General features: G+C 50.0%; 9 protein-coding genes across 9 annotated transcripts; 4 read left to right on the top strand and 5 right to left on the bottom strand.

The window, feature by feature from the left end:
• Positions 1 to 452: 452 nt before the first annotated feature.
• Z518_09185 (uncharacterized protein) lies at positions 453 to 1,373 on the bottom strand (the record flags this gene model as incomplete). Its single annotated transcript, XM_013413141.1, has 3 exons — positions 453 to 602; positions 720 to 1,148; positions 1,197 to 1,373. The coding sequence occupies 3 exons, from the start codon at positions 1,371 to 1,373 to the stop codon at positions 453 to 455; spliced, it is 756 nt and encodes a 251-aa protein (XP_013268595.1).
• A 1,676-nt stretch (positions 1,374 to 3,049) lies between these two features.
• Positions 3,050 to 4,385, bottom strand: Z518_09186 (uncharacterized protein; the record flags this gene model as incomplete). Its single annotated transcript, XM_013413142.1, has 2 exons — positions 3,050 to 4,095; positions 4,184 to 4,385. The coding sequence occupies 2 exons, from the start codon at positions 4,383 to 4,385 to the stop codon at positions 3,050 to 3,052; spliced, it is 1,248 nt and encodes a 415-aa protein (XP_013268596.1).
• Positions 4,386 to 7,314: 2,929 nt separating this feature from the next.
• On the bottom strand, positions 7,315 to 10,128 carry Z518_09187 (uncharacterized protein; the record flags this gene model as incomplete). The annotated part of the gene is made up of 2 exons (XM_013413143.1): positions 7,315 to 9,371; positions 9,423 to 10,128. The coding sequence occupies 2 exons, from the start codon at positions 10,126 to 10,128 to the stop codon at positions 7,315 to 7,317; spliced, it is 2,763 nt and encodes a 920-aa protein (XP_013268597.1).
• Positions 10,129 to 15,245: 5,117 nt separating this feature from the next.
• Z518_09188 (uncharacterized protein) lies at positions 15,246 to 16,476 on the top strand (the record flags this gene model as incomplete). The annotated part of the gene is made up of 2 exons (XM_013413144.1): positions 15,246 to 15,366; positions 15,440 to 16,476. 2 exons carry the CDS (start codon positions 15,246 to 15,248, stop codon positions 16,474 to 16,476), a joined length of 1,158 nt encoding a protein of 385 aa, XP_013268598.1.
• Positions 16,477 to 19,198: 2,722 nt separating this feature from the next.
• On the top strand, positions 19,199 to 19,831 carry Z518_09189 (uncharacterized protein; the record flags this gene model as incomplete). The annotated part of the gene is made up of 1 exon (XM_013413145.1): positions 19,199 to 19,831. One exon carries the CDS (start codon positions 19,199 to 19,201, stop codon positions 19,829 to 19,831), a length of 633 nt encoding a protein of 210 aa, XP_013268599.1.
• Positions 19,832 to 20,198: 367 nt separating this feature from the next.
• Positions 20,199 to 20,694, bottom strand: Z518_09190 (cyclin-dependent kinase regulatory subunit; the record flags this gene model as incomplete). Its single annotated transcript, XM_013413146.1, has 4 exons — positions 20,199 to 20,232; positions 20,287 to 20,345; positions 20,396 to 20,540; positions 20,588 to 20,694. The coding sequence occupies 4 exons, from the start codon at positions 20,692 to 20,694 to the stop codon at positions 20,199 to 20,201; spliced, it is 345 nt and encodes a 114-aa protein (XP_013268600.1).
• Positions 20,695 to 21,433: 739 nt separating this feature from the next.
• On the top strand, positions 21,434 to 23,708 carry Z518_09191 (uncharacterized protein; the record flags this gene model as incomplete). The annotated part of the gene is made up of 5 exons (XM_013413147.1): positions 21,434 to 21,520; positions 21,753 to 22,366; positions 22,422 to 22,635; positions 22,687 to 23,239; positions 23,290 to 23,708. The coding sequence occupies 5 exons, from the start codon at positions 21,434 to 21,436 to the stop codon at positions 23,706 to 23,708; spliced, it is 1,887 nt and encodes a 628-aa protein (XP_013268601.1).
• Positions 23,709 to 24,500: 792 nt separating this feature from the next.
• Z518_09192 (uncharacterized protein) lies at positions 24,501 to 25,740 on the bottom strand (the record flags this gene model as incomplete). The annotated part of the gene is made up of 2 exons (XM_013413148.1): positions 24,501 to 25,184; positions 25,240 to 25,740. 2 exons carry the CDS (start codon positions 25,738 to 25,740, stop codon positions 24,501 to 24,503), a joined length of 1,185 nt encoding a protein of 394 aa, XP_013268602.1.
• Positions 25,741 to 26,094: 354 nt separating this feature from the next.
• Z518_09193 (uncharacterized protein) lies at positions 26,095 to 27,576 on the top strand (the record flags this gene model as incomplete). The annotated part of the gene is made up of 2 exons (XM_013413149.1): positions 26,095 to 26,192; positions 26,247 to 27,576. The coding sequence occupies 2 exons, from the start codon at positions 26,095 to 26,097 to the stop codon at positions 27,574 to 27,576; spliced, it is 1,428 nt and encodes a 475-aa protein (XP_013268603.1).
• Positions 27,577 to 27,735: the final 159 nt, after the last annotated feature.

Genomic DNA, 27,735 nt, shown 5'->3' on the forward strand with positions numbered 1-27,735 from the left:
TGGCCGAGTGGGACCGTGAGGGTTCAGGGTCAGGGATCCAATCAATGTATTTCAGCTAGCATCAGGATCTAGGTACAAGACGTAGCAAATCTGCCGCCGAATTGGGTTTTCTTCCCTCAATGCCAAGCCACCACCCTTCATTTTCTAGTGTCTCAGTTTGGACCATACTCCTGCCATCTTATCCCATTCACAAGCTGAGATTTGCTGACCCACTTGCCATGCCTATCCATCTCCCTCACGAGTATCTGGCGCGATCCAACAATCACCACCGCAAAGGCACGGAAATGTTTGTCCGCAATCTCCTTTTGGACGGTAGGCCCCATGATGTAAGACCGAAGCTGATTGCGGACACTCCCAGACACCGGACCATGGCGCCTTCCATCAATCCAGTTGTTAATGCTCCCTGTTCGGTATTTGTCGCCCTTGAATTTCAGTTTGAGAATGTCGTCTAGCTACATATCCTCGAGTCTTTTCGCTTTTTCAATGCTGTCTTCTCCGCCAAGTCTTAGGTAGGGGATTTGGATGTTCTTGAACTCCATGAGGGTGTAGAGGTTTTTATTGTCTGTAATGAGGAGATCGACAAAACCTGGACTGTTACTCACCTGCATAGATTAGCTCCATGTTCGCTCTGATTGTATATGAATAGGGGTCTTCCCTGTCTAACTGCCTACATGTCCGGAAATTAGTATTAGAGTTAGCTGGCACTTCTCTTTACTCACTTCAAGATATGAAAGAGCAGTGTGGGTATTGAACACCGGCTCTACACTCTGTTCATCGCAGAAATGATAGCCATTGGCGTTGTGTTCCAATTCCCTCAGGTGCTTTTGCACCTCTCCCTCATTGTTGCAGATGACCCTCAGCGCTTCTAGCACGTCGGATCGAGTTAATCCGGAAATGGTTGAAAATAATGGACTGAAAGAGACGTTTTCTTGGTTGTTCGCACCGCTGACAAGGTCGCTTAAAAGCAGAGGCGTGACGCCAGTGATGTATATCTTTTGAATACCGTAAAGCCACTTCTGGCTAGCTTTGACACTGGCCCAGAATGCCTTCAAGAGGCGAGAGGGTGCGGCATCGGACCATAACTTTGGATTGTGCGGATCCATATAATCGTTGGCGCAAGCGTCGTATTCATCCGCAAGTAGATAGACCTGGATGCATTAGAATGTATTCAGTAGTTGGTTGAGAACAAGTCTTACCCCTTGTACATTCCAGAGGGGATGGTCCTCCTCGCCTCTCCGATGAATGTTTTGAAGCGTTAAATCAACAGCATAAACTAAGCGTTCGAGATTACTGACTGGGCGATTCTCCATAAAAGGAGACGTCTGCGATGCAAACGATTCACCTAGATATTTGGTGTAAATATGTTTGAACATCGACAACCTGTCGTTTATGTGTTGCCCAATGAGCTGCGCAGACTGGTCACGGTCGTGAGGACGGAGGGGGTAGGAGAAGTCAAATTCTAAAACAAGATATCGTCCAGGTTGAATTGTGCCATTGTTGACAGCATTATCCACGTTGAGACCCTATTGAGCATAAGTCACAAATCTGGCAGTAAGGACTTTACTACACATCTTGAAAAGTTTGTCGTATTGGTCGCGAAACTGGAATCCATGGAAGTATCGCAGCATAGTGATGGTGAGTGACTTTCCAAACCGTCTAGGGCGGCAAAAGAGCTTGACACTTGACCCCTCTTCAAGCTCAGAAATATATTCCGTCTTGTCAAAGTATGCCGTTCCCGGGAGCTGGCGAATTTCACCAAAGTCTGGGTTCCCCACAGGGAACTCTCTTAGCTTGTCGGATAGCACGAGCTTCGAGCTCGATGACGAAGTGGAACTCGGGCGGGCTACCACGAGAGGGATTCGACTATGAGGGCGAGGTAGAGGAGGGTAAGCTTGAGGAAAACGAAGTGAGGGATTTGTTAGCCTGATACAGCGCCTGAACAGGTCGACAGGTCGGCTGCCGATCATCGCTATAGCAAAGGCAGATCACTGAGAGAGAAATGGCGGCGAGGAAGGGACGCAGCACTAAATAAAGACGCGGAGAGCGACGCGTGAGAAAGTTTTCGATATGTTTTGGATATAGCGAAGTGTTGGTTGGGGTCCGCAAAAAAATCCGACCACGACAACAATCTCGAGTAGACCGCCTGTGATGGATTCCCACCACGCCGAATGTAGGTGTATTTTGGTGAGCCCCCCCATAGTGATCTGCTGGCCAGGCCCTGTACCGCTGTGTGTGGTTTCTTTGAGAGCTGGGATCGAGAGAAAAGATGCTAGAGGCATCTCAATCACTCGGATACTCGAATTGCTGCATGAGGAAGGGCGAAGATGGGTAAGCGGCTTTAGAAGGGCGTGTAAAGGAATGGGAAATCGTCAGCAAGCATAGTGGAGCACCTCAGACCGAGCAATTGGTTGCCACCATGGGCACTTTCTGGCACAACTCAGTTCTACAACAACTCAGACTGCAAAGAAATCCGCCGCCAAATTTGGTGAGTGGTGCCGTCTCTCTTTGCTGTGATGTCAAATGGTCCTTTCCAGAAATAGCAACGGCACCGCCGACCATGCTGCTTCTAATCATAGTTCCCCTCGAAACGAACCAGCAGGCTCTTTGGGATGTTAAAAGCCACGGTGGGCCAAATTGGTATTCCTCAACGATAAGATCCTACGCGACTAGACTTCTCCTTGCACCATTTCCAGCCAGCTCGGTCAGAACGACCTTTTCCGCTTTTCTATTTCAATAATTTATAGTCGCGGCAGCCCGCCGTTTTTGATATCGCTCCGAGTATGCTCCCACTTTTCCCCGCCTTCCACTTCCATTCAGATAGATGACTAGAGAGTGTCGGCAAGTTGTTTGGCGCCGTCGCTCAGTTGCCTCTCCTGAGGAACGGGGCCGATGTTCCCAGAAACAATCTGTGGTCTTTGCTGGAAGCATTGAAGTATGCGTGGTAAATCATATGGATACTCACATGTGAAATATTTTGGTAGAGTTCTACCATTGACGATACAGTGCGCCGGAAATCTGCTCTTTGACATCTGTCATCGATCCCGCTTCCTCAGGATCCTATCGTAGAGATTCTGAGGTTGGTGGTAGCTCTACTCAGAATCTGTTTGATATCCTCCTCACATCCGAGAGCGTACTCACAAAGGCCCCATCGATGAATTTCGTTGATCCATTGAAGTAATTCCACGAGTCCTCCTTCGTGTAGACAAGTTCCGGCTTCAAGTAGTCGTATTGTGCAGCCAGCCCATGCCCCATTATCTATTTTTGGTTCAAAGACCCATACTGCCCAAAGTTCTCTCTCCATCGTCAGTCCGTAATGGTGAACCAGTCTCAATTGCTCCGGAGTAGGCTGAAGAGCGGCCTCGAGCTTCAACTGGTATCGGTTGAACAAGGAAATCAGGCCAGTGGCAGCCACTTGGTTCCTCACGACGCGCCGGTCATCGGTTGTGGCTTTGAACTCGATCGACAAATAGGGACAAAATGTACCCCAGGTCTTGCAATGCACGACTGACCCGGCATGCATTCGATAATCGGCATTTAAAATATTGTCGGAAAGCCAGAATTGACTGTCGGAGGAAATGTCGAAGCTAAAGGGTTTGGGAGGAGGCTGATTCGAGGAGAGGAGTGGAGGTTCAAACCACATACGTCGGCTGTGACTTTCGCAAGGCTTGAGCGATATTTCCACCAGTCGTACAACGCAAAGCTGTCTTTCAGTATCATCCATTAAGACCACGTGCTGCCCGATGAATAGATTCTGCCAAGCAAATACCTTGAACTCAGTTTCCGAGACACCTGACACTCCCATTCTGTGATAGGCCCTGTGCAGAGACTTGATAAAGTTGGCGTCCGTCGGCAGGAATATCGAATTGTCTATGTCCCGTTCAGCTCTTCCTGCAAGGGTTGTATGAATGATGGATAGGTAGAATTCGCGTGATTGAGCTGGGTCCGGAGGTGTGTCCGAGTCGAAATAAGCGTGAGCTCCTATCACGATGTTCTGATGTGAATGGAGCATCTCAACTCCGCGCGGAATCAACTGAGTCTCTTCGAAGTCAACGTCTCGGACTGTGGCATTTTTGACTGTCTGCTTTCTGAGACTATCTTTGTTAGAGATAGGTGTCGAGAAAATGTTCGAAATCTCATTTGTCAGTCTCTTCGGTCTGACCAGGCGTGTTTGAGGGATTCCGACTCGTTAAGTTGCTGGATCTCGTCTGGCGTGCGTATGAGGGGGTCTTGGGTGCCATGACTTCTCGCCAAAGCAGTTCGATTCTATACGGGTCGGTCTCCTTGATTTTGTCTGCAGAGAATCGTGGAGGGCAACCTGACGGGTGAGCTCGTCTCGACCTTCGAGATAGATTCGTATTCTTGGGCTGGGTAGTGGTGGCGGACATCTTTGTTTTGGATTCAGATTTAGAAAGTGAAAATGGTGGGCGAACCGTGGAACGGAAGGAACGGTTGCCTATTTTTGATGAGCCACGAACGTATTCACATGGGGAGGAGCGTACCATTTTGTAATTCAGTTCCCATTGAGTAGGTTGCACCTTGTGGACGCTAAATATCCAGTAGAGTGTGAGATACCGTTTACGTCAGATTATCGCGTCTTGTATCATTCCAGCCCTTGATATGCAGTACAGATGCAGTTTGTAGAGTCTTCAATGTATGAATTTGCTATGGTTAATGGAGTTGGCACATGTTTACATTTCAGGAATGATAAACACTGACGCGCCGGTTCACACGTGACTCGCTGGCTGAAACTCGGACCCGTAAAGTCGTTCGCAGGCCGTCTCCTTACCACGACTTTCACCGGCTGCACAACTTGCAGGCTCAGCTGACCCGTTCACGCTCGGTTACGAACCATCTCGAGAGTGATCGGTAGGGGCTTGTCTGAGGTGAAATACTACGACCCATCGGATCCAATCCATGGATCATCTCGACATCGAGGCTCGTTCGTTAACGCTCGGTTATGAACCATCTCGAGTGTGATCAGTAGAGCTTGCCTGAGGTGGTCCACAGACTGGATCCGATCGGTGGATCATGCCGATATCGACTTCTATCGTGTAGAGTGCCCCATAATCCATGGATTGGATCCTGTGGCGGTGGTGTTTTATCGGATCTAATCCATGAACCATGCCGAGTGTGATCGATAGAGCGTCTCTGAGTGGTCCACAGACTGGATCCGATCGGTGGATCATGTCGATATCGACGTCTATCGAGTAGGATCCCCCGGCCACATGGTCCACGGATTGGATCCGATGACGGGGCGGCAAGGGGGAGTGCCTGTGGATTTCTGCCAAGGATTCTGGCTCACGCTAAGCTACATTCGTTTACGGAATATATATAAGTAAAGCGGCCACCCCCAGCAGATAGTTCATACATTCTCTTCCCGCCGCTACAACCACATGCCTACGTGCTCACGTGATAACGCCAAGCCATATGCTTTCGTGATTGGCCAGCACGTCGCTCTTGGCGTCGCCACACAACGCCAAGCCCTAACCAGGCGATTCCAAAAATTAAAAAAGCAAAAAAAAAAATGGCTTATATTTTACTCCAGCAGAAACTGCTTCAAAATTGACACCAAATCGTGGTTGACCTATCAAGGACGTAACCGAGTGGTAAAACACTTGGGCTGCAGTCGAACCGATAGAATTGAGGGGCCTTACTAGTGTTCGATCATAGGTAAGGTAAGAGGGTTGTCCGGCCTAGCTTTCTAGGTGCCCTAGATGGGTAAACGTAATGCTCCAGCCAGTGATTGTTGATGATGTCGTCTTGTTCATACCGTTGGGAGGTCACTGATTCAAACTCTTCTGCAGTTGAACTTGTGTGGCTGAAGCTTTCACTGGCTGCGGCGCCCCATCTATGAGTTCGTCAGAGATGGACTATAGGAGGGGGGCCCTTTTCTTTTAATATTCATTTTGTTTGCGTGTATGTGAACCACCTGCCTTATCGAATCTACATAACCATACGGAGGCGTGCTCCACAGTACACTAACTCCTGATGGGATCTAGTGGTGACATTTGAGCGACAACTTCAAAAGCCGATTAGTTTTCCTCCTCTTTAGGTATGGTGACGCCTAGAGTGGCCTATGAACCTCAGCCCAATCCAATAATTATAGTGATGGCTTAGTGCACCTTTAGGCTCTTGTTAGGCGCCTTCTACCTAGAGCCTTTAGAAAGTCGTTTGTCTTTTGAAGTCATCGCTCGAATGTTGCCACTATACTATTCAAGGCATTAGCGTACTGTAACAACATTTGGAGCACGCCTCCGTATTAGAGACGGGATTTAGGATTTTTCTCGACCAATGAGCATCGATTTCGTCGACCAATCAGCGACGACTCAAGTCACGTGAACAAAATTGATAAGGGGGGGTGTCAGAGTGTAGAAAAAGCTTTGTCAAACTTTTGTGCAACTTGAGATGAAGGAGTGCTCTGTTTTCTATCTACTTGTCGAGGTCCTGAGACTCCTTTTATAGACACACGAATGCTATATCGTTGCACAGAGCAACCGTCTGTAACGTCGTCGCCTATGGAAACCTCTCATCTCTATCCAACAAGCTTCATCAACCGGTTGAAATGGTGGATTGACTTACCACCCTGGCTATAATGGGCTTTCGGCCGAGTTGGCGGTGTTTTCGACCTCGGAATGGATGCGCATGCACTGTCCCGAGCGGACCTCGAGTGAGCAACTTCATGACACAGATTTGCTCGTTAGATTGAGTGAGAGGTATCCGTTGAGCAGATTTGCTCGCTGGACTAATAAGAGAAGCATGAACATGAATAAAATTATCCACTAACAATGCTTAAAAAGCGTCACGATCCCGCCGAAGGTCTACACTGTACAAATATTCGCACTCTGCTTCAATCACCGATCCTTTCTATCAAGCCAAAGAGGCAAATAGCCCATTCAAACCTGAAGCGCAACTGAGTCGAAGTTGTGACGCAATCAGCCTTTTTCCTCCGAGCGTCTCCGAAACGGGAGATGATTTTTGGCAAAGTTGCGGGCTCTTTTCCTGAACCGGTTATCCGTAGGCCTGTCCACTTCCTTTTCCTTCGACCGGATGTTGCTTGCTTCCCCTTTCTGCACTTCGATATCAACCACTCCGCCTTCTTTTCCAGCCTCATCCACGCCCTCTTCCTGCACACTGGCCTCACTTCCTCTCGCACTCGCTCCCCCTTCTTGGTCAAATCCTTCATATCTAAAGCCAAGCCTTTCCACTTCCTTTCCCTTCGATCGAGTACCGCTTGCTTCCCCTTCTTGAGTTTCGATATCAACCACTCCGCTTTCTTTTCCTGCCTCATCCACACTCTGTTTCTGTACACTGGCCTCACTCCCTCCCGAACTCGTCCCCCCCTTCTTGCTCAAATCCTTCATATCTGTAGTCTTCCTCTAGCTGAGAAAACATTCTATTTCTCCGAGAGAGTCGGTCAGCCAGAGTTTCGTTCGTTTGTATCGAAGCAAAGAACCGCTCGCTCGAATCTGTAGTCTTCATATGCTCTAAGCAGCCAAAGATGGTGCGGTCGTGTCCTCGCGAATGGATCGCCCACAAATCAGGTTGCTGTCCACTTTCGCTCCGCATCACTTGGACAAGTGGGGTGTAAGTCCTGCTGCTTCTGACTACCCCTAGATCGAAGAGGAGGCACAGGATAGGGTTCTTCATCTGATTGAATACAAATTTCGTCGGCTCGCGCTTAGAACCTTTCTTGTCGTGCTTAGAGTCTTTCCCCTCGCGCTCAGAATCTTTCCTCTCGCGCTTAGAACTCTCTGCCTTCGATTGGTCCCAATTCGACTTCTGGTCGACATTAATAAAGTCCTCTCGAAAGATCTCTCTCACTGTGGTAGCATCCTTCTTGTTCTTCACCTGTACTGCGATGACTCCACAATTCGATGGGTCGAACTCCTCATCCTCCGTGCCATAGTACACGGGAATGAGCAGATCGTATGTTTCCTGGCACCAAGATAGCTGCATCGCAGCGCTTCGGCGTAACAGGTCGCGACATAATCCAGGGATGACCTCGGGGGTAAGTGCTGAATCAGTTGGTAGAAAATGAGTAAAGTTCATTCTGGCTTCGAGTATCCGCTTAGGCATCTTTTTAATTAAATCGTGATGATCCTTAGCATACAATACCAGGAGAAAGTCGGAAACCGTGAAGGTTGGTGCAAATTTTGGCGTATGACCTTGTCGAGCCCATCGAACCCAGTCGTGTGCCAGAATTAACATTAACCGAGCATAGAGTTCTCCTTTGCGCCCTTTTTCTATCAATCCTTTCTCAAGAAGCTCCTTGCAGAGTGTTTGAATACTACCCGACCAGTTGTCGCTGCAGAGATGCTCCATAGCTGCTCTAGCCAAGACTGGCTCTGATGGCGTCATTGTGTCCATCACTCCGGTCTCGTGGTCCATGGATATGACCACCCTCATAAAAGAATTCACCGCAGTCCTTGTGAGAGAGATGGTGACGGGGTTCTGCAGGCAGACATCCAAAGAGAGACGGAAGGACAGCGCGGCAAATACGTGGTTCGGGTCGTCAGAACTGTAATACCCCTGTTGCTGGCCACCAATGAGCTTCAATTTGGCCAATTCGATCATCCCCTGACTCTCCTTTGCATATGCATACCAGAGGGGCCTGCCGAATTGGGCCATATGATCTAGCTTTGCAAATTCCTTTAACGACTTACGGAGCTCCTTTTTCCTTAGTTTTGGATCCTGCATCTTTCGTCTGTCCTCGACGTCGAGCTGGAGACTCACAAAGGGGGAAAATCGCATCAGTTCGGTGTTGGTCTCTGTAAAGCTGATACGAGCGGAGGGGTCCAGAAGATAATCGCCCGTTCGAATGATATTGCTCGGCGGTACAAGGTATCCGATGAGAGATTCTGTTGAGAGGAAGAAAGACCACGCACGAAACTTCTTCAGACAACTGATGACTCGATTGAGCGCTACATAGAGTCCGATGTTGGGTTGGTCAGACGGCCGCATTCTCATTAAGCTTGACGCCTCGTCGAACACGATCACCAAGAGTGGGCCCGTGTTTTTAGTGCCTCGACATTGTTGAAGAATTTTCATTAGGTTTTGGACAGCATTGAGAAGGCCGTTTAAGGGATGGGAGTCAGGTTCACTGTCCACGTTTTCGAGACGATGGTGAACCTTAGACGGTCGGTCATCGTCGAACTTCTCCATCCAATTTGGGTTGGAAATTAATTCTTGAGTGATCACTCGAGCTCTCTTCGCTACCGAATCGCAGAACTCGATACGCATCTTGGACCGTTGGCTCTTAGCGTCCTGAGCATCGGTAGCTGGTTCAAGTGTTGCCATCTCTGCATGCCTGCTACCTGCAAGCTCTTCTAGAGTCATCATGGTAAAGGGCTGACTCTCCACCCAAATATGGACTAATAAGATTAAATTAGAGAGAATTTCGATAAACAGTATCGACAACTTACATGTCTCGAAACTGGCTTGGAGCAATGCTGTAGCGAGAGTATAATTCCACGCTACGACTGCTCTCCTCTTCAGAAAATCACTAGATCTCTCTTGTCGATTGATAGGCTCGGGAATGTTGGCTGGCGGCGGGTCGCGCAGAAATAATAATATCTCTTCATCAGGAGGTGGAAAGCCGGAAGTCCCAGACTCACGAAGAATGAAGTTGATCATCGGACAGCGATGGCCAAAAGCATCTGCTAATCTTGATTTACCCATACCACTGCTCTGGACGAATACCAAGGTTTTTGAGTAATACTTACTCACATCGAGTAGCTGGTATCGCTGAATGAGGTCCTGTAGCGCAACTAGGGAGTGCGGAAAATAGACATTGTTCCAATCTTTTTGCAGAGCGCGAAGAACAGCACTTGTCTGAGAGGGAGAACGTACGTGGAAGGCGGCATTAGTTGTCCCTTTCTTGACTCGACTCGGCAACATCTTTTTGAACTCTTCCGGGTGATTTTCCTCCAACCACTGATATATTTCGTCCGAAGTCGTCATATATTGTATCTTCTCTTCGTACTCTTTCGGAAACGTTTTCTCTAGCCAGCGAAGCAGCTCGACTATACTTACATCTTTTGGCTCTTCTTTCGTTGTGACGGGTTTTGCCTGAACGGCTTGAGAGCCTAACCCGGTGTGTCCCATGTTCGGTTCTGAAGAAGTGCTCATCATGACGCTACCTAGAATGGCCGGGGACGTAATGAGAAGAGAGGCAGGGAGCGGAGGCGGTGATGAATCGGGTGACAAGAGCAGATGAAGATGAGTATGACGGCAGAGGAAGAGTACGTGAGGGCAAGGCGTTGATGCTGATGGACTGTTCAGCCCGTTAAATGATTGATTGATTGGTTCGGCTCATCTCTCTCAGAGCACGCAAATGAGTAGAAAGGTTTGAGGGTGCGAGTTGTCTCAAAGTGACACGGCAGGAGTGACATGGCGGAACGTGACACGCCAAGCCAGCATTGCCTATTTCGACGTGTATTCAACAAAGACTTTGGTGATGTAAGTTACTGGACCGTACTAGGGGTCGCGGACAAGGATATTCCGCGGGGGTGAAAGCGTAGCTTTGTCTTTTGGGGGCAAGCCCCCAAACCCCCGGCCTCGCTGCGCTCGAGAGATCACGTGACTGAGCCGGCCACATTGGGCTTGGCAACTCTTGGCGGCGCACACATGCGTAATTGCGACCCCTCGGGATCCGGAAAATCTATAATCCGACGACTCTGGCGCCATCGGATCCAGTCCACGAGCCAACCCTCGGGCCCTCGTGTCACGTGATTAGCCAAGCCTCTGGAAAATCTATAATCCGAGGATTACGTAATCCTGTGGTTGACCTCATCGGATCCAATCCACGGCCCACTCAGGAATGGGTAGAGCGCGGCCGTAGCCCGGAAAATCTATAATCCGAGACCCAATCACGTGCTCTAGTTGGCCAACCCCATCGGATCCAATCCACGGCCCACCCAGGAATGGGTAGAATGCCGCCTTGGTCTGCCAGACCGCCCTGATCGGATCCAGTCCATGGATCGCGTGGGGACGATGTTAATCACGGTGTTCTATGCCGTACGATACCCTCCATCGGATCCAGTCTATGGACCGTGTGTAGACGATGTTGATCACGGTGTCCTGTGCCGTGCGATTCATGGCTCATGAAGTAGACGACGGTATGCCCAATTAGGAAAGCCGACAACCATATCCGCGATATATCTAGCCAATATCGATGCATGGGGCTTAGATATCGACGGTGGGATCGGCATCTGCTATAACAACTGATTCGTTCTCCACATATAGTCTATGTCCCGGTCTTGGGACGTGGCAGTATTTGCCCTCTTGAAGTGATCCAAGTCAAAAGGCCCCTCAAACAACAACCCGTCTAAGGTCTTCACCCGTGATACCGCTACATACGACAGGCCCAGGCAGTGCTCTGTTTGACTTAAATCCAGAACTACCCTCGGTAGGGTTAGGCCCTGGCTTTTATGAACCGTTATCGCATAGGATAACCGGACGGGAAGCTGAGTACGGGAGCATGGTGCTGGACGACGAGAGGTCTCCATGGGCGACGACGTTACAGATGGTTGCTCTGTGCAACAGTGTAGCATTCGTGTGTCTATAAAAGGAGCCTCAACACCTCGATAGGTAGATAGAGAACAGAGCGCTCCTTCATCTCGAGTTGTACCACAAGTTTGACACATGGTATCCCTTGGAACTCAAACTGACGATTAACAGGAAAGATCGGGACGACTCCTGGGTCACATTGGGGGAAATTGGGGCCGGTGTAACCCGTCAAACTTGACGAGTAAGAATGGGATCGACGAAAGATCCTGGCCTTCCTGCCAGGCCATATCTTGGATGCAACCCATCGATCCATTGACCAGTCCTAACTCGGTCCAGAGATTGTCGTGAGCATCACGCGGGCCTGAATACAGAGCTGAAGTTCCGGGCAGAGGTTGTCGGCCTCGTCCTCCGATGCCTTGGCGGCATTTCGGCCCCTATGTCGGGCTCGAACCTTCTTCACGGGCTGACCGACACCGGATAGCTTCTTAACATTCACCTCCTTCACCTCCGAATTGGTAAAGTAGAGGCGTAGAGCCGAGTCAAAGGTGGCCACCTCCGTGGGGGACAGGTCGTTTGCCATCCGCGTTCGTAAGAGTTCCCAGCTCTCCTTGGATAACTGGGAGATTCGTAACTCACCTAGTGCCCGCCGGAATCTGGTTGAGATATCATCCTCCCCTTGCTGCCGCATCATTTGGGTTAAGCGGAGCGTCCGATTGAATGCCTGGTAGAGTTGGTGGCCCTTGATGGCGTCGACTTGGGTCGGAGACCGGGAGAAGAGTGGCCTCCCTCCCACGGGCGGAAGTTGGAAGAAGTCTCCACACAATAAGATATTTAACCCCCCGAAGGGCGTGTCGGACGCGCCTGGAAAGATGGCCCGTAGTCGATCGTCGATGACCGAGAGCGTCTTGAGATCAATCATCGACTTCTCATCGATAATCAGGAACCGACAGCTCGCAAAGGACGCCTGGAGCGACTGTAGCGTTGCCACCGATAGATCCGACTTCGTCATCTTGACCGGGAGCCGTAAGAGACTATGCAGGGTCTTGCCCACGATATTGAATGCTGCAATGCCTGTCGGGGCCGCCCGAAAGACAGGGTTACCCTTTCCGGCGGCGGTCGCGATCTCCTGGATCCTGGCGCATGCTTTCAGTAGGGTAAACGTCTTTCCGGTCCCGGCCTCCCCATCCACGTTCAGAAGGAGTTGTGGTGGCGCGGAGAGTCTCGTGAGGCTGATCTCATTCGTGTAGTGGGTGACGATCGTGTCATAGAGCTTTCTCTGCTCCCGATTCAATGGTTGGGGCGAGGAATTCACATCCACCACCAACTCAATCGGATTGTCGGCCTTGATTTGCTCCCAGACATCTGGACGTAGATCACCATACCGCCCGATATGCGTCGACCAGTCATACGCACGGTCGATTTCCCGGCTCCCTAAACCGTCCAGCAAGTCCCCACGGGTGGGCAAATCGGCTCCCGGCCGTCGGCGCGCCAAAACCTCGAAGTCAGCCAGGGGATGCTCATTTTCGGCCTCCTCCGGGGGATCCTCATCGTCCGAACTCGAGTCCGAATCCGAGCCTTCTCCTTCCGGGTCGTCGTAGAAGTCTGGCGGGTGTGTATGTAAACGTCGACAGGCCCGAGATGCGTCGATATATGATCCGTAGCTCTCGTTCTCGACGGAGAGGAGATCGGACCAGTCCGTAAATGGATGATGGAGCATCAGTTTGACGCGGCAATAGTCCGAATAACTCTGAGATTTCGGATCGTTCGGATACCTGGGGTAGTGGTTGATGACCCGTGAACTCGCCCGCGGACGGATCTTCCACGTCAGCCAATCCCAAAACTGGAGGCAGCTCAAAAGGCTGAGGCCCAGCAGGGCGGCGTTCCCGTTTCTCGTATCGGTCAGACGATCTCGATACCTTCGTAAGACCGATCGCCTGGCCGAAATGTCCCCCGACTCCAAGACAATCAGGTCGTCTTGTACTTCTTCGGCCGGCAATCGAGGCTGACGACTCCCCGCGACGAATGCTGAACGGGAATCTGGAGAAGGAGATGGGAGACCTCCTGTGCGGACCAATCCCGTTCTCCAATAAGCCTATTGAGCATTTTCGAGACAAACGACAAAGGAGAGAGACGTTGTTTTTTCGAGGCCAGCCTCGGTCAAAACAACGCGCGCGGCGGGCCGCAAACGTCAACGCGTCGTCCGAGGATCTACCGGGAAAAACACGTGAGGAGGGACATTTTCAGGCACGTGATTTTTTTTCCGCGCATGGTAGAGTCACGTGCAGGAGGGTCGGGATTTAAAAGAAAGCTTACGCTTTCAATGATACAACTTTCGATTCCATCCCTTAAACTCTTGAAAGTATCGCTGAGTCTACTGTAGGTACGGCCCTTGGTCCAAACTGGGTCGCTTGATTCTGCAAGCGACAACACATGCGACTCGCAAGCGTTTATCTACATGAGCGTAAGCTTACGAGTGATTCTCAACATTTTCGCATTTCTTTAGTCTTGTGTGTATGCTTTTTGCATGCGTTTCGTGCGCTGATCTCATTGTCACCACTTACCACATACTTCTTGCAAGTCATGGATTGGCTTCTGCCAGAGAGTCAAGGTCCCGTACGACTTACAAAACGAGACTTTTAGCCTCTATTCTATGAAGTATAGGAAAGGTACTCCATCCGAAGAGCGTGCGAAGCGCATGGGAAGCGGCTGGTCTATACCGCTAGACCCTAAAGAGGTGATTTCAACGGCTGAAAACAACGCCACCAGATAAACCACAATTCTAGTCTCAGTCTTACCAAGCTTCAGATTCTCCACACTCATCATGTCGTACGTTTCGCCGCCTTCGAGACGAGGGAAAAATTCATCCTGATGCAGTGGCCCTGCTTCACGCAGGCAAGAAGCTTGCGCAAACCTTGATATCGTACGACATGAAAACGCTGGCTTACGAAAGATAGTCCTTTATGAAAAGAAGAAACGAATACGTGGAAAAGCTATGCAATTATATGACGAGAGTGAAATAAAGATCAAGGGCGCTTTTTCAGTTCTGTCAAGGTAGCGAGAGTTCGTAAACGCACCATCGCCGTAGGGGATTCGCAGCGTCAACGCCAGCTTACCGCACTAGGCAAAAAGCTTCAAGGGGCTATATCAAGAGCTGGAAAATCTCGTGAGACAGAAGAAAGAAAGAAGGAACGTCAAGCTGCGCGACAAGCCGTACGGGAACAGTTTGCACGCGAAAAGGCCGAAAAGCTGACTGTTCGAGAAGCTCGAAGAGCGGAAAAGGCTGCCAATGCTGCGAAACGTAAACAGGAAGCAGCAACATAACGTGCGGAACGCATGCGAGCAAAAAAGCAAAAAAAAAGCTGGCGTGCAGTCAAGAAGACGAAGTAGGTCAGCCTAAAAGGATGGTGCGTACGAACGCTTCTCGCAGACGACACGCAGATAATTCGCACAATCTATCTGGTAAGCCATACTATACAATAGTACAGCATTAAGCTCCCACAGTTTTAGAGGCTTCAAGCACCGTATGCGGAAGAAAAGACTCGGAGGGCTCAATTTTGGGTTCTGGGCGCTTCGGGCGTGCTGTTCGGCGGTCACGCGGGACTGGCGGTCACATGGTGATCTACGTTACAACCATGACACGCCGGTAGAAATCTATACCTTGCTGGGTCCTCCGTAAACCTAGTCAGCTTCATCACCTAACCATACATACCTCCACCTTGGATGCAGATTCTGTCGGGATGGAACGCCTCTACACGAGATGTGCGAGGTTCAGTCTCAAATCACATCACGCAGCCGCCGTGACGCCTCTACGGAACAACGCCAGGCGATTCTCTGGCTCGAGAATTCTTCGCGATGAAGGTAGTAATATGAGCCTGACATTCCCAGCCCTGCTCGCCGGCGAAGGAAGCTGAACTGACACGAACCCTTTCAGATGATCAATCTCCATCAGACAGATCTGCACGGACAAGCTCGACAGGTGCAGCCGCCAGACCTCGTACTTCACGCTCGAATCTACTCATTCAAAAAACACCCAACCGACCTGCTCCGATTGGGGCTCGACCACCACCTGGCACCGTCCTTCGCCGCTCAGAGGCTCCACGAAAGGTAGCTGCAGGAGGTCGAGCATCACCTGGCACAGTCCTTCGACGTACCAGGCCATCTTCCAGCGCCAGAGCTCCAGGAGAATCAGGAACTGGAACCGGAAGAGGACGCGGCCCCCAGCCAACGAGAGCCGCCGGCGTCGGCACTGATGGGAAATCAGCACCAGCAAAACCTCAAAACCGCGTGGACCGCCGTCTCCGTCAGGCGCGGGCACGGCAAGAAATCGCAGCCGCTCAGGAGGAGCAGGAAGAGAACATGGACGAAGAAGTTCAGATTGAGAACTACATCAAGGAAGTAATCGACCGGCCAGAGAACCCGACGGAGGAACTCCCCCACGTGCCGGGCCAGGATATGTCTCTCGAGGCCCTGCGCGCCGACTGGCCCAACACACCTCTTTCGGGCACGGGGTTGACGGAATCCGTCCAGCAGCGCATCGAGTGGCTCGCGCAGCGCATTCCGCACGGATATCAGACGCCCGCGCAGCTCGCGGAGCGGTATTATAAGGGATATTTCACGCGGTTTGAGTCCGAGGCCGAGAAGCAGGAAGTGCTCAAGCTGGCGACCGAGATGGCCAGGAAGAAGGCCGATGAGGCCACGGAGCACAAATACACCGAGGTCACGCCACGGGATATGTCGTTTGAGGACGTCGTGTCGAGGAGCGCAGAGCGTCAGCGTCTTGCGGACACATTTGTCCGTGGCAAATACCCTGAGGTGCAGAAGCAGAAGATGCCGTTCTTGGACCAAATCGTTCGCAATTTGAATAACAACGACACGTACAATGGGAGACAGACGGAAAAGTTCATGGAGATGGTGCAGAAGGTCATGGCAGGGCAGCCGGGAGACCTTCCAAGGATGGGCAAGACCTGAAATGAGTGAACACTGATATTGCGTGGAGTGTATATAGGTATTTCTCGGAAGGGGAGAGAAAAGAAAGATTTGGGGATTGCTAACATGAAACCTCAATAGAGTTAGGCCTAGCAACAATGTCCAAATACAATTTTCGTCGTGGGACGCCGTATTCCTTCCTTTCAAAACCTGGATAGACTATGTGATTGATCAGATTCCCTGAACGAACGAGCAAGCAAAAACACATTTGATTTGAACGATTGTTGCTGCATTGACGAGCTCCAGCATAACTGTCATGATTGATTCGAGAGCGAACCGGACATGCTGACGTCTTGGGACCATAAGCGCGTCTTGAACAAAGCGGACCCCCATGCTGCTTCATCTTTACAAGAGGACACCCTTTGTGGAACTGGTGATTACAAGGAAGGCTATACGCCCACTCGCCTGTCCCGATCGGTTCAAGTTGGCAGATGATACTGTCATGTCCGCCTTCGACTTTGAACTGACTTAGTGGACAAGTTTCCAGAGCTTCTCCATCGCTTTCAAAGAATAAGCTTCTTGCACCTGCAGGAAATAGGTATTGTCCCGCGACGAAAAGGAGAAGGTATATCGACTCCATTCCGTACGGAGCTTGTGCGCAGGGGCATTTAACTAGGTAGCCCACGTCACCAGCGTGGCGTATTGCAGAAGCTCCGATGCGATGGTTTCGCTGGGTCGAACAAAATTGCAAACATGTGCTATTTTGATTATGCCGATGGAAGTGTGACTTGTAAGAACGTTGCATGTCGAGGTAGGCGGGGACGGTGAGGATTGGCGCCACCTGTAAGAATGCGAGAGGGATTTGAGGCTGGGCTCCGAGGCTTTGATCGGCCATGGAAGATACCATCAATTTGTCGCATGGGATCTCGAGTTGTACAGCGCTAAGACGCTGGGTCCGAGGACAAATTCGTAGACACTGTCGATGTGTGTTGTGATACCTGGCGCCACGTAAGGTTCTCACGGCAAGCACCTCTGTTGTGGGAGCGAATGGACTCGTTCTTTTCCACGTACTTTCACGAAGACTTGAAGCTCGAGAAAAGTGAACGCAAGTCGAAGAAATACTTACTAAGCGAGGTAACATCAGGCTCTGTGAATAGAATGAGTAGTGTGTTTAGCCATAGTCCTTTTAGATGGATGTGTAAAAAGATTCAGGAAAAACTCGTGAGAGGATGTGATGCGGCGAAGCAGAAGCGGTTGCCTTAATGGAATTGTTCATTTAATTTGTTAGGCGGGGCCGCTTGAGGAAGATACAGACATTTAGAATAAATCTTCCTCAAGGCAGAGCACCGACAAAAGTTCTTTCCTGCTTGGTATTTTAGTGAAACGAGAGAAAACAATGAGTTGGGGAGCCGAGGCTACCTTTATCCTGATCTGTACAGTTCATCCTGGTGTCTTCAATCTCGCAACCGTGTAAACAGTGACACCGGTGTAGCTTCAGCCATACTAATCTCTTTTTCGGCCGTATCTTGGTGGTGTCTTGCATTGGCGGGTTCGAGTGTGGACATTTATCTCGTGCCAGCGCATATCGGACACCGAAACCTACTCGCAACGAACTGTTCACCAGCTCCTGATAAAACTCTTCCACAGTCCAAGAATGCAAATGTGTCTCCATGATGTATCCGCTCTTTGCAGAGCAAGCACCAGGATCCGTGTGGGGTACGGAATACGTCATTGAACAACCGGAGCGACTATTCATCCCAATAACCCTGGAGTGTACCATACCGTCGTGATTTCGATGTTTTCCAGTTTGTCATAACGGTGGATCAGAACGGCATGGATCAGATTTGATCTAGCATCGTACCTCTGAGAAATGCTCGACAACAAATGCAACATGGATTGGGGACGGTTGAGGTATGACTATTGAAGACGATGTTAGCGGGAAAGCCCATTGAGATCACACAGAATACCAATAATTGACGGAGCTGTGGCAGGCGAGGCAACATCTCGGGATACTTCATCCGCTATCCAGTTTCGATGGATATGACACATATCGAAAGCACTAAGAAGAAACAGCATATCCACATTGCCATGGTGGCCGTACCCTCTTGTCCATAGTGCCATAACCGCCTGGTCAACTCTCCTGAGAAATGAGGACGCGACAGGCGAAACGAAGAGGGCTTGAAGGAAGATTTTTCGATGATGGGCGAGAACATGTCAGGGAAGGCTCGCAACAAAGAACAAGAGAGGAGCGTAGGCTGAGAGAGACGAATATAAAAGGATGTGGTACTAATCTGTCACTAGCCATGGTGTGGATGTTTGTGTAACGTATCGTAAATGAACGTAGGCATTGATATGGAGCGTTGGCATCGTGAATAGAAGACGCTGATATAGGGTGAAAAGAGTATCATGGTAGGATAGTGCGCAGTTTGCATTTTGTTTTTACTGTTTGACGACGCGGCCTCTGTGTTGTAAGTTAGAGCTTTGTAAGACAGTAGCTGCTTGCATCAAAAGCACCAACATCAGTGAGAGCAAGCGCACTGTTGTGTTTCAACTGAGTGTTGAAGAATGGAAAAGGAGTGGACGTCGTGCCCCACTCACAGCCTCACTAACCAGGTCCTGGCACATCCTTCAATCGAATCCCCTTGTCTGATGACGGAATCACTCGCTTGGTCGGATAGAGCACCCGAGAGACAAAATGCCTGAACGACCTCTCATTCCCTTTTTCTTTCCCCTCCATTGACAGACATTGTCACATCAAGCAGCAATGGCGCTTCCACCAAAGTTCTCGGGCCAACTCCTGGCATCCGCCTCGACCGTCGAGGCCAAACATACCATTGAGCTATACTTGGATTATGTCTGTCCGTTCTCCGCCAAAATGTTCAAGACCATCTACACAAAGATTGGTCCTCTCATCGAACAGAAGCACACCTCTCCAGGTGTTCGGGTCATCTTTCGTCAACAGATTCAGCCATGGCATCCCTCTTCCACGCTCGTCCACGAAGCCGGAGCTGCTGTCTTACGAACAGCTCCAAAATCATTCTGGGCATTCTCGGAGAAGCTTTTTGAGGAGCAGAAAGAGTACTTTGATATCAGCGTGGTGAACGAGACCCGGAACAACACCTACAAGAGACTTGCCAAATTGGCTGGATCGATAGAAGGCGTGGACGAGAAGACCATCTTGGATTTATTGCTGATTCCGGAGAAACCCGGAGAGGATGGTGCTCTCAATATTGGCAACAAAGTCACGGATGACGTGAAATTTATGGTCAAGGCGAACCGACTTACTGGTGTCCATGTCACGCCAACAGTACTGTTCAATGGAGTCGAAGAACGCAGCATCAGCTCTGGTTGGACGGTGGAACAATGGGAAGAGTGGCTGGCGAAGAATGTAGTCTGAATGCAGGATCAATCAATATCTGGCCGATATCTGTCTGACGGCGGAGGATGGGATAAGTCTTGCTGATGGATCATGGCATGTGATGCCAGGAAGAGAGTGTGGCCTTGAGCGGCCGTAAAGGATAGAAATACGATCCGAGACCAATAAATTGATGTAGAGAGCTGCTATGGCTATGCTAAACCTGAATGAACATAACAGCTGGTGCCTAAATATTGTTGGCTCCGTGCATTCATTCGTCAGGACATACGGTATCTAAAGTAAGCACGCTCGCTGAATGCGCAATTGAATACACTTCCCGAATAGACAGAAAAAAACGCCATTCCAATGCTGCGCTAGTTGAGTGACTTTGCTGGCGGTCAACTGGGAATCATTGAGTCGGGGGCTGATAACCGATGGGGCGTCTGGGACATATCAGCAACACAGAGGAGTATGGTGACAACATTTAGCAGCCTTACTTGAACAGTAGGATATGTGGTTCCGGTTCATGGACCTCATAATGTTCCCATCCCAAGCTCTAGATTTCGATCAGCTAAATTCTCTCTTTGTTCAGAAATACTCCCCTACCTGAGTGATGCCTAACCCTCTCCACTCCTCTTCCCATAAGAGTTTCAATGTGCCCTTTGAGTCGTCAAAATAATCTCGCGGAATGACCTTCAACATGGCCTTGGGGAGTTGGACATGTCGGTACTCATAATCCGAGTCAGAGTATCTGCAACGCGTCAACCAAGTATCTTGCAAGTCCCTATCTTGAACTACCTTGCCGAGTAACCGATAGAGTCAATGAACTCCTCGAGTCGCGCCCTTTCATTCTCGTGCAATAACCTGGGCTTCTTGTTCCGTCTAGACAAGTCGATGTCGGTCATGGTGCCAGTTTGGCAAATATGAAAATCGGGGGCGGGAACGGAGGCTCCTAATATCGCTGATGGCTTGAGGAGAAGGAAGGACAGTAGATAGCAAGTTCAAGGACCGACAGTGGGGTTGTGACGACGGTAAATGTCAAGTGGAATGGTCTCGTGCTCCGGGTTGGGGGGTCGAGCAACGATGCGAAGGAGGAAATAGGCAAGGCGACCGGCAAGCAAAGCTGGGCGTGTTGAGAGGCTGCTCAGAGCAAGAGAGAGATGGGAACGATGTGGATAGCGCCGGCAGAGTGAATTCTAATGTTTTGAAAAACAAGATCGAGTGTGCGGGAGGATGAACCCTTCAAACACGGTCCCCCCGGTAAACAGAGTTGGACTCTATGGCGGCGAGCAAAACACGAGCCCTATCAGCGCCGTTGTCTCGTGCCAAGGCTCCATACAGTGCAACTTCGGAACAGCTGCCGTATTATGTAATACAACCAATATGACGAAGGCGATCACGTTTTGGAAGGAATCACGTGCGTGTTTTCGCCCTCGTCGCGCTCTGGCTTGAAAGATCTGTACGAAGAGAGAGGATGGAGTAGAGTGCATCCGGCTCCCTCATTGTCCAGTGTGCCTGCAAGTACTTCTATTACGTCTCCTACCTTTGTGGCATTGTATGAGTGCCTTTTGTCCTTGATGGTGACCCCGGCGGCGTCGCGAGACTCCCTTCCCTCCATTGTCGAAAAGTTGAGAGGCCGCGAGGATGAGCTCGAAGCGCAGAAGCGGCCCTGCAGGCTCGCCCGAGGACTTTGCGGCAACGCCAGATCCCAAGCGACGCAAGCGGAACGACGTAAGTGCATCGCGCCCATTTATTTCCTTGTGCCTTTCACTCGCTCCCGCCTCCCAACCATCACTTCAAGTTCGATGTGCACCCCCAGCCCCGCCTACGGGCAGAACGCAACTCATCGGACTGCGCATCGCCATGCCCGCACTTGGCCCGACGCGAATGCACTTGGACAGAATGCATTGCACTCGCAGCATATTGTCTCTCGACCAGGGGTTGCTAATTCTACTGCGGCTAGGACACTCATTTTCCTGAGATCGAAACTCGAGAGACTACCACAGATCTGGGGTTAAAATTGATCAGACAATTAAAGAAATCACAAGACAAGAATGGCCGCAACGTCGCGATCCATTTTACCGATCTCCCAAGTAGGACCGAATACCCTGATTATTACCGGGCGACTGCCATGCCACTGTCCCTGAACATGATAGAACAAAGATTGGAAAATTTCGAGTATGAAAACATGGAACGGCTCGAGTCCGATTTGAAGAGAATGGTCCAAAATGCAAAGGATTACAATCACAGCAAATCACCCATTTTTGAGGACGCCGAACGGATCCGGAAGGCTCTATCAAATTTCATGCCAAAACACAACCCAGCCTATTTGCGTCCCGGCTACCGTGCTTATCCCACTCCTATTCCTCAAGAACTCCTTGATCAACGAAGAGAAACCTCCGCTTCATCAGAGGTAGCTGCCCAGCCTGAAAGGGTCAAGTTAATCTTTTCAAAGACTGCAGCCAGAAGACGTCAGGGTGAGGCTTCACGGTCTGCTCCTGACGAGGTGGAGAAAGACAATATGAAGGAAGACCAGTTGGCTTTTCTCAAGGAACTGTCTGGGCAAGAGGATGCCATGTACCTCACCCCGTAATCAAATGCCTGTCATCACGTGCGCTGACCAGATCTCTAGCAATTTTGAGGAGAAAGTTCCAAAGAAGGACTATCCTGACTATTACAAGTTGATTAAGAAACCCACCTCTATTTCAGATGTGCGAGCCTTGGTAGAGAAAGAATCTGTTCAAGATTGGGACGCTTTGGCACGAGAAGTACGGTTGATCTGGGATAATGCGAAGGAGTACAATCAAGAAGGCTCTGATATCTACATGATGGCACAAAGATTGGAGGTAAGGCGATCGATGGAAAGTTTACAAACGCCTCCGCTAACGCGAAACAAGTCGTGGTCGGAAGAGAGAATGCGATCACTTGGTGCTCAGCCACGACGAAATCTCAAGTTATCTTTATCTCAGCCCAAACCGAAGGCCTTGAGACTGACAATGGGATCTTCGACTCCAACCCCCACTGTCATAGGTGGAACCATCGATAGCGAGTCTCTTAGACGACAGAAGGAGGACATGGGTCAGGCTTTGAGTCGAGCTCAGAGAGCAAATTCCAAAGGCGCTCAAGTCAACGGTTCCACTCCGGTCCCCTCAAGTGCAGCACCCAGCGTTCGACGAAGTGCATCACTCGCAGGGGACAAGCCCGATGTTGTCATGGCCGATGTCAACGGAATCAGTACTCCAAAGCCTCAGGAAGCTGCTCCGGTCTCTCAGCCACCCGGCACAGTTCAATTACCCACCCCTGTCCGAGAAATCGAGCCTTCGGAGCCAGCTGCGCCGCTCGCAAACGGGACTCGTCATCATGAACCGCCAACGCCACAGCCTAGTGTTCATAATGCTTACAATCAATCTCTCATTCCTTATGAGCGTCGATACCGCGACCCAGGCAAAGGTGAGTGTCTTGGGCTTCTACAAATGTCTCCATCTAACCATTGTACCAAGGGGTTGAATCAGCTCTTATCGGTGCTGTCACCTGGATGACCAACCCGGCCTTTGCTCCGGACCCGAAGTGGAAACTAATCCGCTTTGCTTCACCCATCAAGACCCAACAAAGTTTTTTCACCTCTCTTCCTCCAACTTGGAACCATATCCGCGTCATTCCGAACTTGACGGCCGAACTTCGTTCTCGTCGAAGATACAAAATCTTCTTCGTGCACAATGACGTTCACATTTATCGACAGCCAAACTCGACCACAGTACCTGGCGCGTACGAAGTTACCTTGACCCCGGGACAGAATATCTTGACGGTGGAGGTAATCGCGGACCTACACGCTGGTGAGCGGAAGGAATACGCCCCCCCACAACTTCAATTCGATTTCGAAAGAGTACAGATGGTCATTCATTCGGATCTGCAGTCCTAGGTGTCTAGCCAGAAGAGCTCAGATCTTCAATTGTACAACCTTCTTCTGCCGTAGTTGTCACTGGGGGAACAAAAAGGGTTTGGGGGGAGGGGGGATACCTCAACCGTCATTGCCAAAAGGGCACCATGGGAGGAGTTCTGTCTTTTCTCATCTTGTCTCCTCATATGTCTTTCTTGACCTGTTTTGTCCTGCACAGAATCTGTCCTTGGACCAAGGAAGAAAACCATTTGTATAGTAACCCGGACAAATTCGAGCTTGATCCTGAATGGTGACCTGATGATCTTGAAAACAAAGTGGAAAGGAATGAGAGGAGTAGAGCAAAAACATTCTAGCATACTAGTAAGGTCAAGGCGGCGGTGATATCAGTGCTTGTCATGTATTTTAGCATCGAAACGGGAACAAGACGGACAATCAGGGTCCAGAGCATTGCGTCGCAGTTGCTTGGTCTCATGGGCTGAAGAATCAAGATTCAATTCAAGACCCTTGACTTAGATTTGTACGTCGTTTATATTGAACGTTCCTGGATTAGACGCCAACTAAGTATTCCCTCTGTCGAAGTGATGTGATATCTATACATTTAAATTGAAAAACCCATCAAGCGCATGGGCAAACGTCCGCTGCTCCCGTTTCTCTCCCTACCGACTGCCTTTCATGGCAATTTTTCAACTGGCATCTCCGTTTCTGCCCAAGAGCTCCCCAAGCGCACACATCATGAAGACCACAAGCAATACACCCCGAACCAAATTCCATACCTTTCCAAGGGCCTATCCATCTCAATAGAAGAAGGGAGCATCACTTTCCTGATCGAGGACCTGCGACACCCGCACCAATAACACTGGGCAATTCTTGGTTGCCCATGTTATAGAGCATGCTAATGGCACCGGCGATCAATGCAGCCATAACCACGGCGAAACTGGCGAACAGAACAAACGGGACACTGACGTCTTTCTTCTGGCATGCCGCACCACCCCATTGGACCGTTTTCTTCGTACCATCTTCATTCACACGGACAAGGGTCGATTCGCATTTGCATTTGAAGCAGCTGGTGTGCGCCTTGTAACAAGAGCCGTGGCCGGAGCAGAAATTTGTGGTGCTTTCGCATGTCGATTGCGAAGTAAAGCAAGACGGAATCACTGAAGGGAGGGTGAAGTTGGAGCTGGCGGTGGAAGCAGGCACAGCGTCAAAGGGAGGAATCCCGGTTGGTGTTGCGGAAGGGATATCAAGTGGTTCTTCTTCGGACTTCTGCGCGGCACGGGCGCGGTTGTGATGAGCGTGGTTATGAGACGCCTTGGGAAGCTTCGATGGGAGGAGGACGAGGGTAGATTCGACATTGTCGGTGGCGGAGAAGTGTTTGAGGATTCGAATTAGAGGTCCCAAGGAGGCCTGGACGCCAGAGGGGTTTGTAGGGAGGAAGCTGTAGAGGGATAGAATGATGGGGATGTTTGGAACTTCTGAGACCGACATGCATGATGGTTCCTGTAGCAAGAAGTTTAGCTTGTTATCTGGACACGACGATATAAGAGGGCCATACATTTTCCAAAGGATATGAGAAGATGACTTCGACACCTTTGCTCTCTGGCGTGTTCGGATTGAGAGGCACAGTATACTCGCAAATCCCGTCCTTTTCCTTGCGCCCGGGTACGGTTGCAAAATCGGTGAGGAGATCTTTGGTTGGTTCTTGAATCCATAAATCGGGCATAGCAACATCGAATTCAGAGATCTGCATATCGACCCCGGATATCCTGATGAACAGCTTCCCTGGTCCGTCCGTCTTTTGACCGTCTCTGAAGAGAGGCGCCTGATATCCTCCATAAGCGTTGATGTCGTCAAGCATCATTTCATTCGATATTCCCAGGTATCGGTCGGATGTGAGGCCTCTTCTTCTCGCGACGATAGCACTAGCCATCTCGGAATCGATCATGGCGGTCGACGATGAGGTAATAGTCTGGTCGATGGTAAAGAGATATCCACCTTGAGCAGCGACATGTTGCAGAAGTACGGCACTAGACAGAACCGTGGCGAGAAACTTCATGATGGCTGTTGCCAGCTCACGGACGAGCTGTTGATGGTTGCCGGTAGCTGGGTGTGAGGATGTGATACGGTCAATTGTTTCTACCTGGAAGAGAGCCCACCGCGCCAGGGATGTGCACGTGCGAATTCACATGCCTCTCCGGTGGCGTGTTCCAAGATCAAATCCCCTCCAAGATCCCCAGATACTTTCTCCTTCCCCAGACATCATTTCTCTTCGATTTTCCTCCTCCATATAAACCGTTCATCGGCCACCACTCTTGTTTTGGAAGCGACCGGCTTCAAGCTGATTGCCGCCACGTTAGGGTGAGCAAGAGCCGATTCTTTTCGCTACAATGCCCGCAACTGTTATCCCCCGATGTTTCGCTTTCTGTTCCCTAGAGCGCGGACCATTCGCGTACCGCTTAGGAATGGGGACATTACCCTTCAAAGAGTATCGGTGATCAAACGATCAAAGTACGATCAGGACTGTCTAATCAATGACCAGAAGAATACGACTAACCGTGGCAGGCCTGTACTCTCCCGCCTCTTGACCACCTTCTTAACCAGCTACTGCGTAATCAAGACTGCAGGCTATATCTTTCCGCGAGAAGTTGAAGGAAGTCGAAATATCATTGCGTCGGAAGTCGAAAGGCTGAAGAAAGAGGAGCAATCCCAGCCAATTGCATCGCAATGGGGGAAGCACTGGGAGAACGCGCACTCGAAAATACCCAAAAATGAAACATCAAACACAGAACAGGCCTCCGAGTCAAACCTCCCTGAAGACATTCACTTAATGCTCCCAATTTGGGTTCGACGAAAATCAGCCGGCCCGTGGAGCGTCAAACACCCGGACGACAAACTATTTCAAAAATTGCAGCAGGACAAGAAACTTCTACGGGAAGTGAAAATCGAGGTCGCAAAGCTTGTTGTGGACAAAAAATTGAAAAACGATCAATACGACATCTGGTTGAACCAGATTCGCCATAATGGTCAAGTTGGTGTGGCCTTGGAAATGGTTCCGCCCCTTTATCCTCCCGTCGACTATGAAATACCGTGTGTCTGGATTTCCCCGAATGAAGTGAGCTGGGGCTGGCGTCGGTTGCCAGATAACGTTGGAGGCAAAATGGATCGTGTCTTTCACCCTATCATTTTTGCAGAGGCCTTTTATGCCGGACTGAGAGAGTTTGCGAAGGCGTCCTATATCATTACCAAGGCTCGCATCAGTGATCGGTACAACACTCTCATGGATCGGTCCCCTTCCACTAAGAACAAGGCCAATACTGAAACATTGGCCTCCAATCAACCCCACAAAACTCTGACTGCAGACGAAAAGGCACATATGCGTCTACCAGTGACTCGACTCTCCGAGAAAGAGAAGAAGATGTGGCTACCGTTTCTGCAAGGAGAATATGGAGAAGATGCTTCAAGACAGGGTTACCGTGATCTTGTCAAATCAATGACATACCAAGGAGCAATCGAGACTGCTTGTGCAGTTTTTCGCACGAACTGGGTTCGTGGTCAAGCAAACGTAATGCAGGGCCACGTTCGAGGAGCATGTGAAATCAAAGGATATCTTGAGTGTTTTGGGGAAAAGGGCAGACTACATGTTGATGTGACGGCGGTCTACTCCGTCGAAATCAATTCTATCATCGGTTTGCCCGTGGTTACACAAGCCTATGTCATCCCCGATGTTGAGAAATGGTATGAGCAGGAAATTCCCTCGGGGTTAAGCGCGGCGCTTTCTTCGACGGCCTCTCAAATACAGCATCGGCCACCTTTAAAACGACCAAGTCCAAGTTCATCTCCAGAGGCTTCTGCAGCTGAATCATCTACCGGGGAAAAGGATGGAGAGAAATGAAATAAAATGAAGTGAAACGAATGAAACGTTGACATCCCTGGGACAGCCTTGAATTCGCATAGCGAGGTGTTGGATTTGGTTGTTTTTTCTTTTTTGGTTTGCTTTTGCTTTCGGGGATTATGGAAAGAATTTTGGTTCTTGATATTTGGAGAGCCAACA

Source organism: Rhinocladiella mackenziei (assembly GCF_000835555.1).
Source record: "Rhinocladiella mackenziei CBS 650.93 unplaced genomic scaffold supercont1.7, whole genome shotgun sequence".
NCBI lineage: Eukaryota > Fungi > Ascomycota > Eurotiomycetes > Chaetothyriales > Herpotrichiellaceae > Rhinocladiella > Rhinocladiella mackenziei.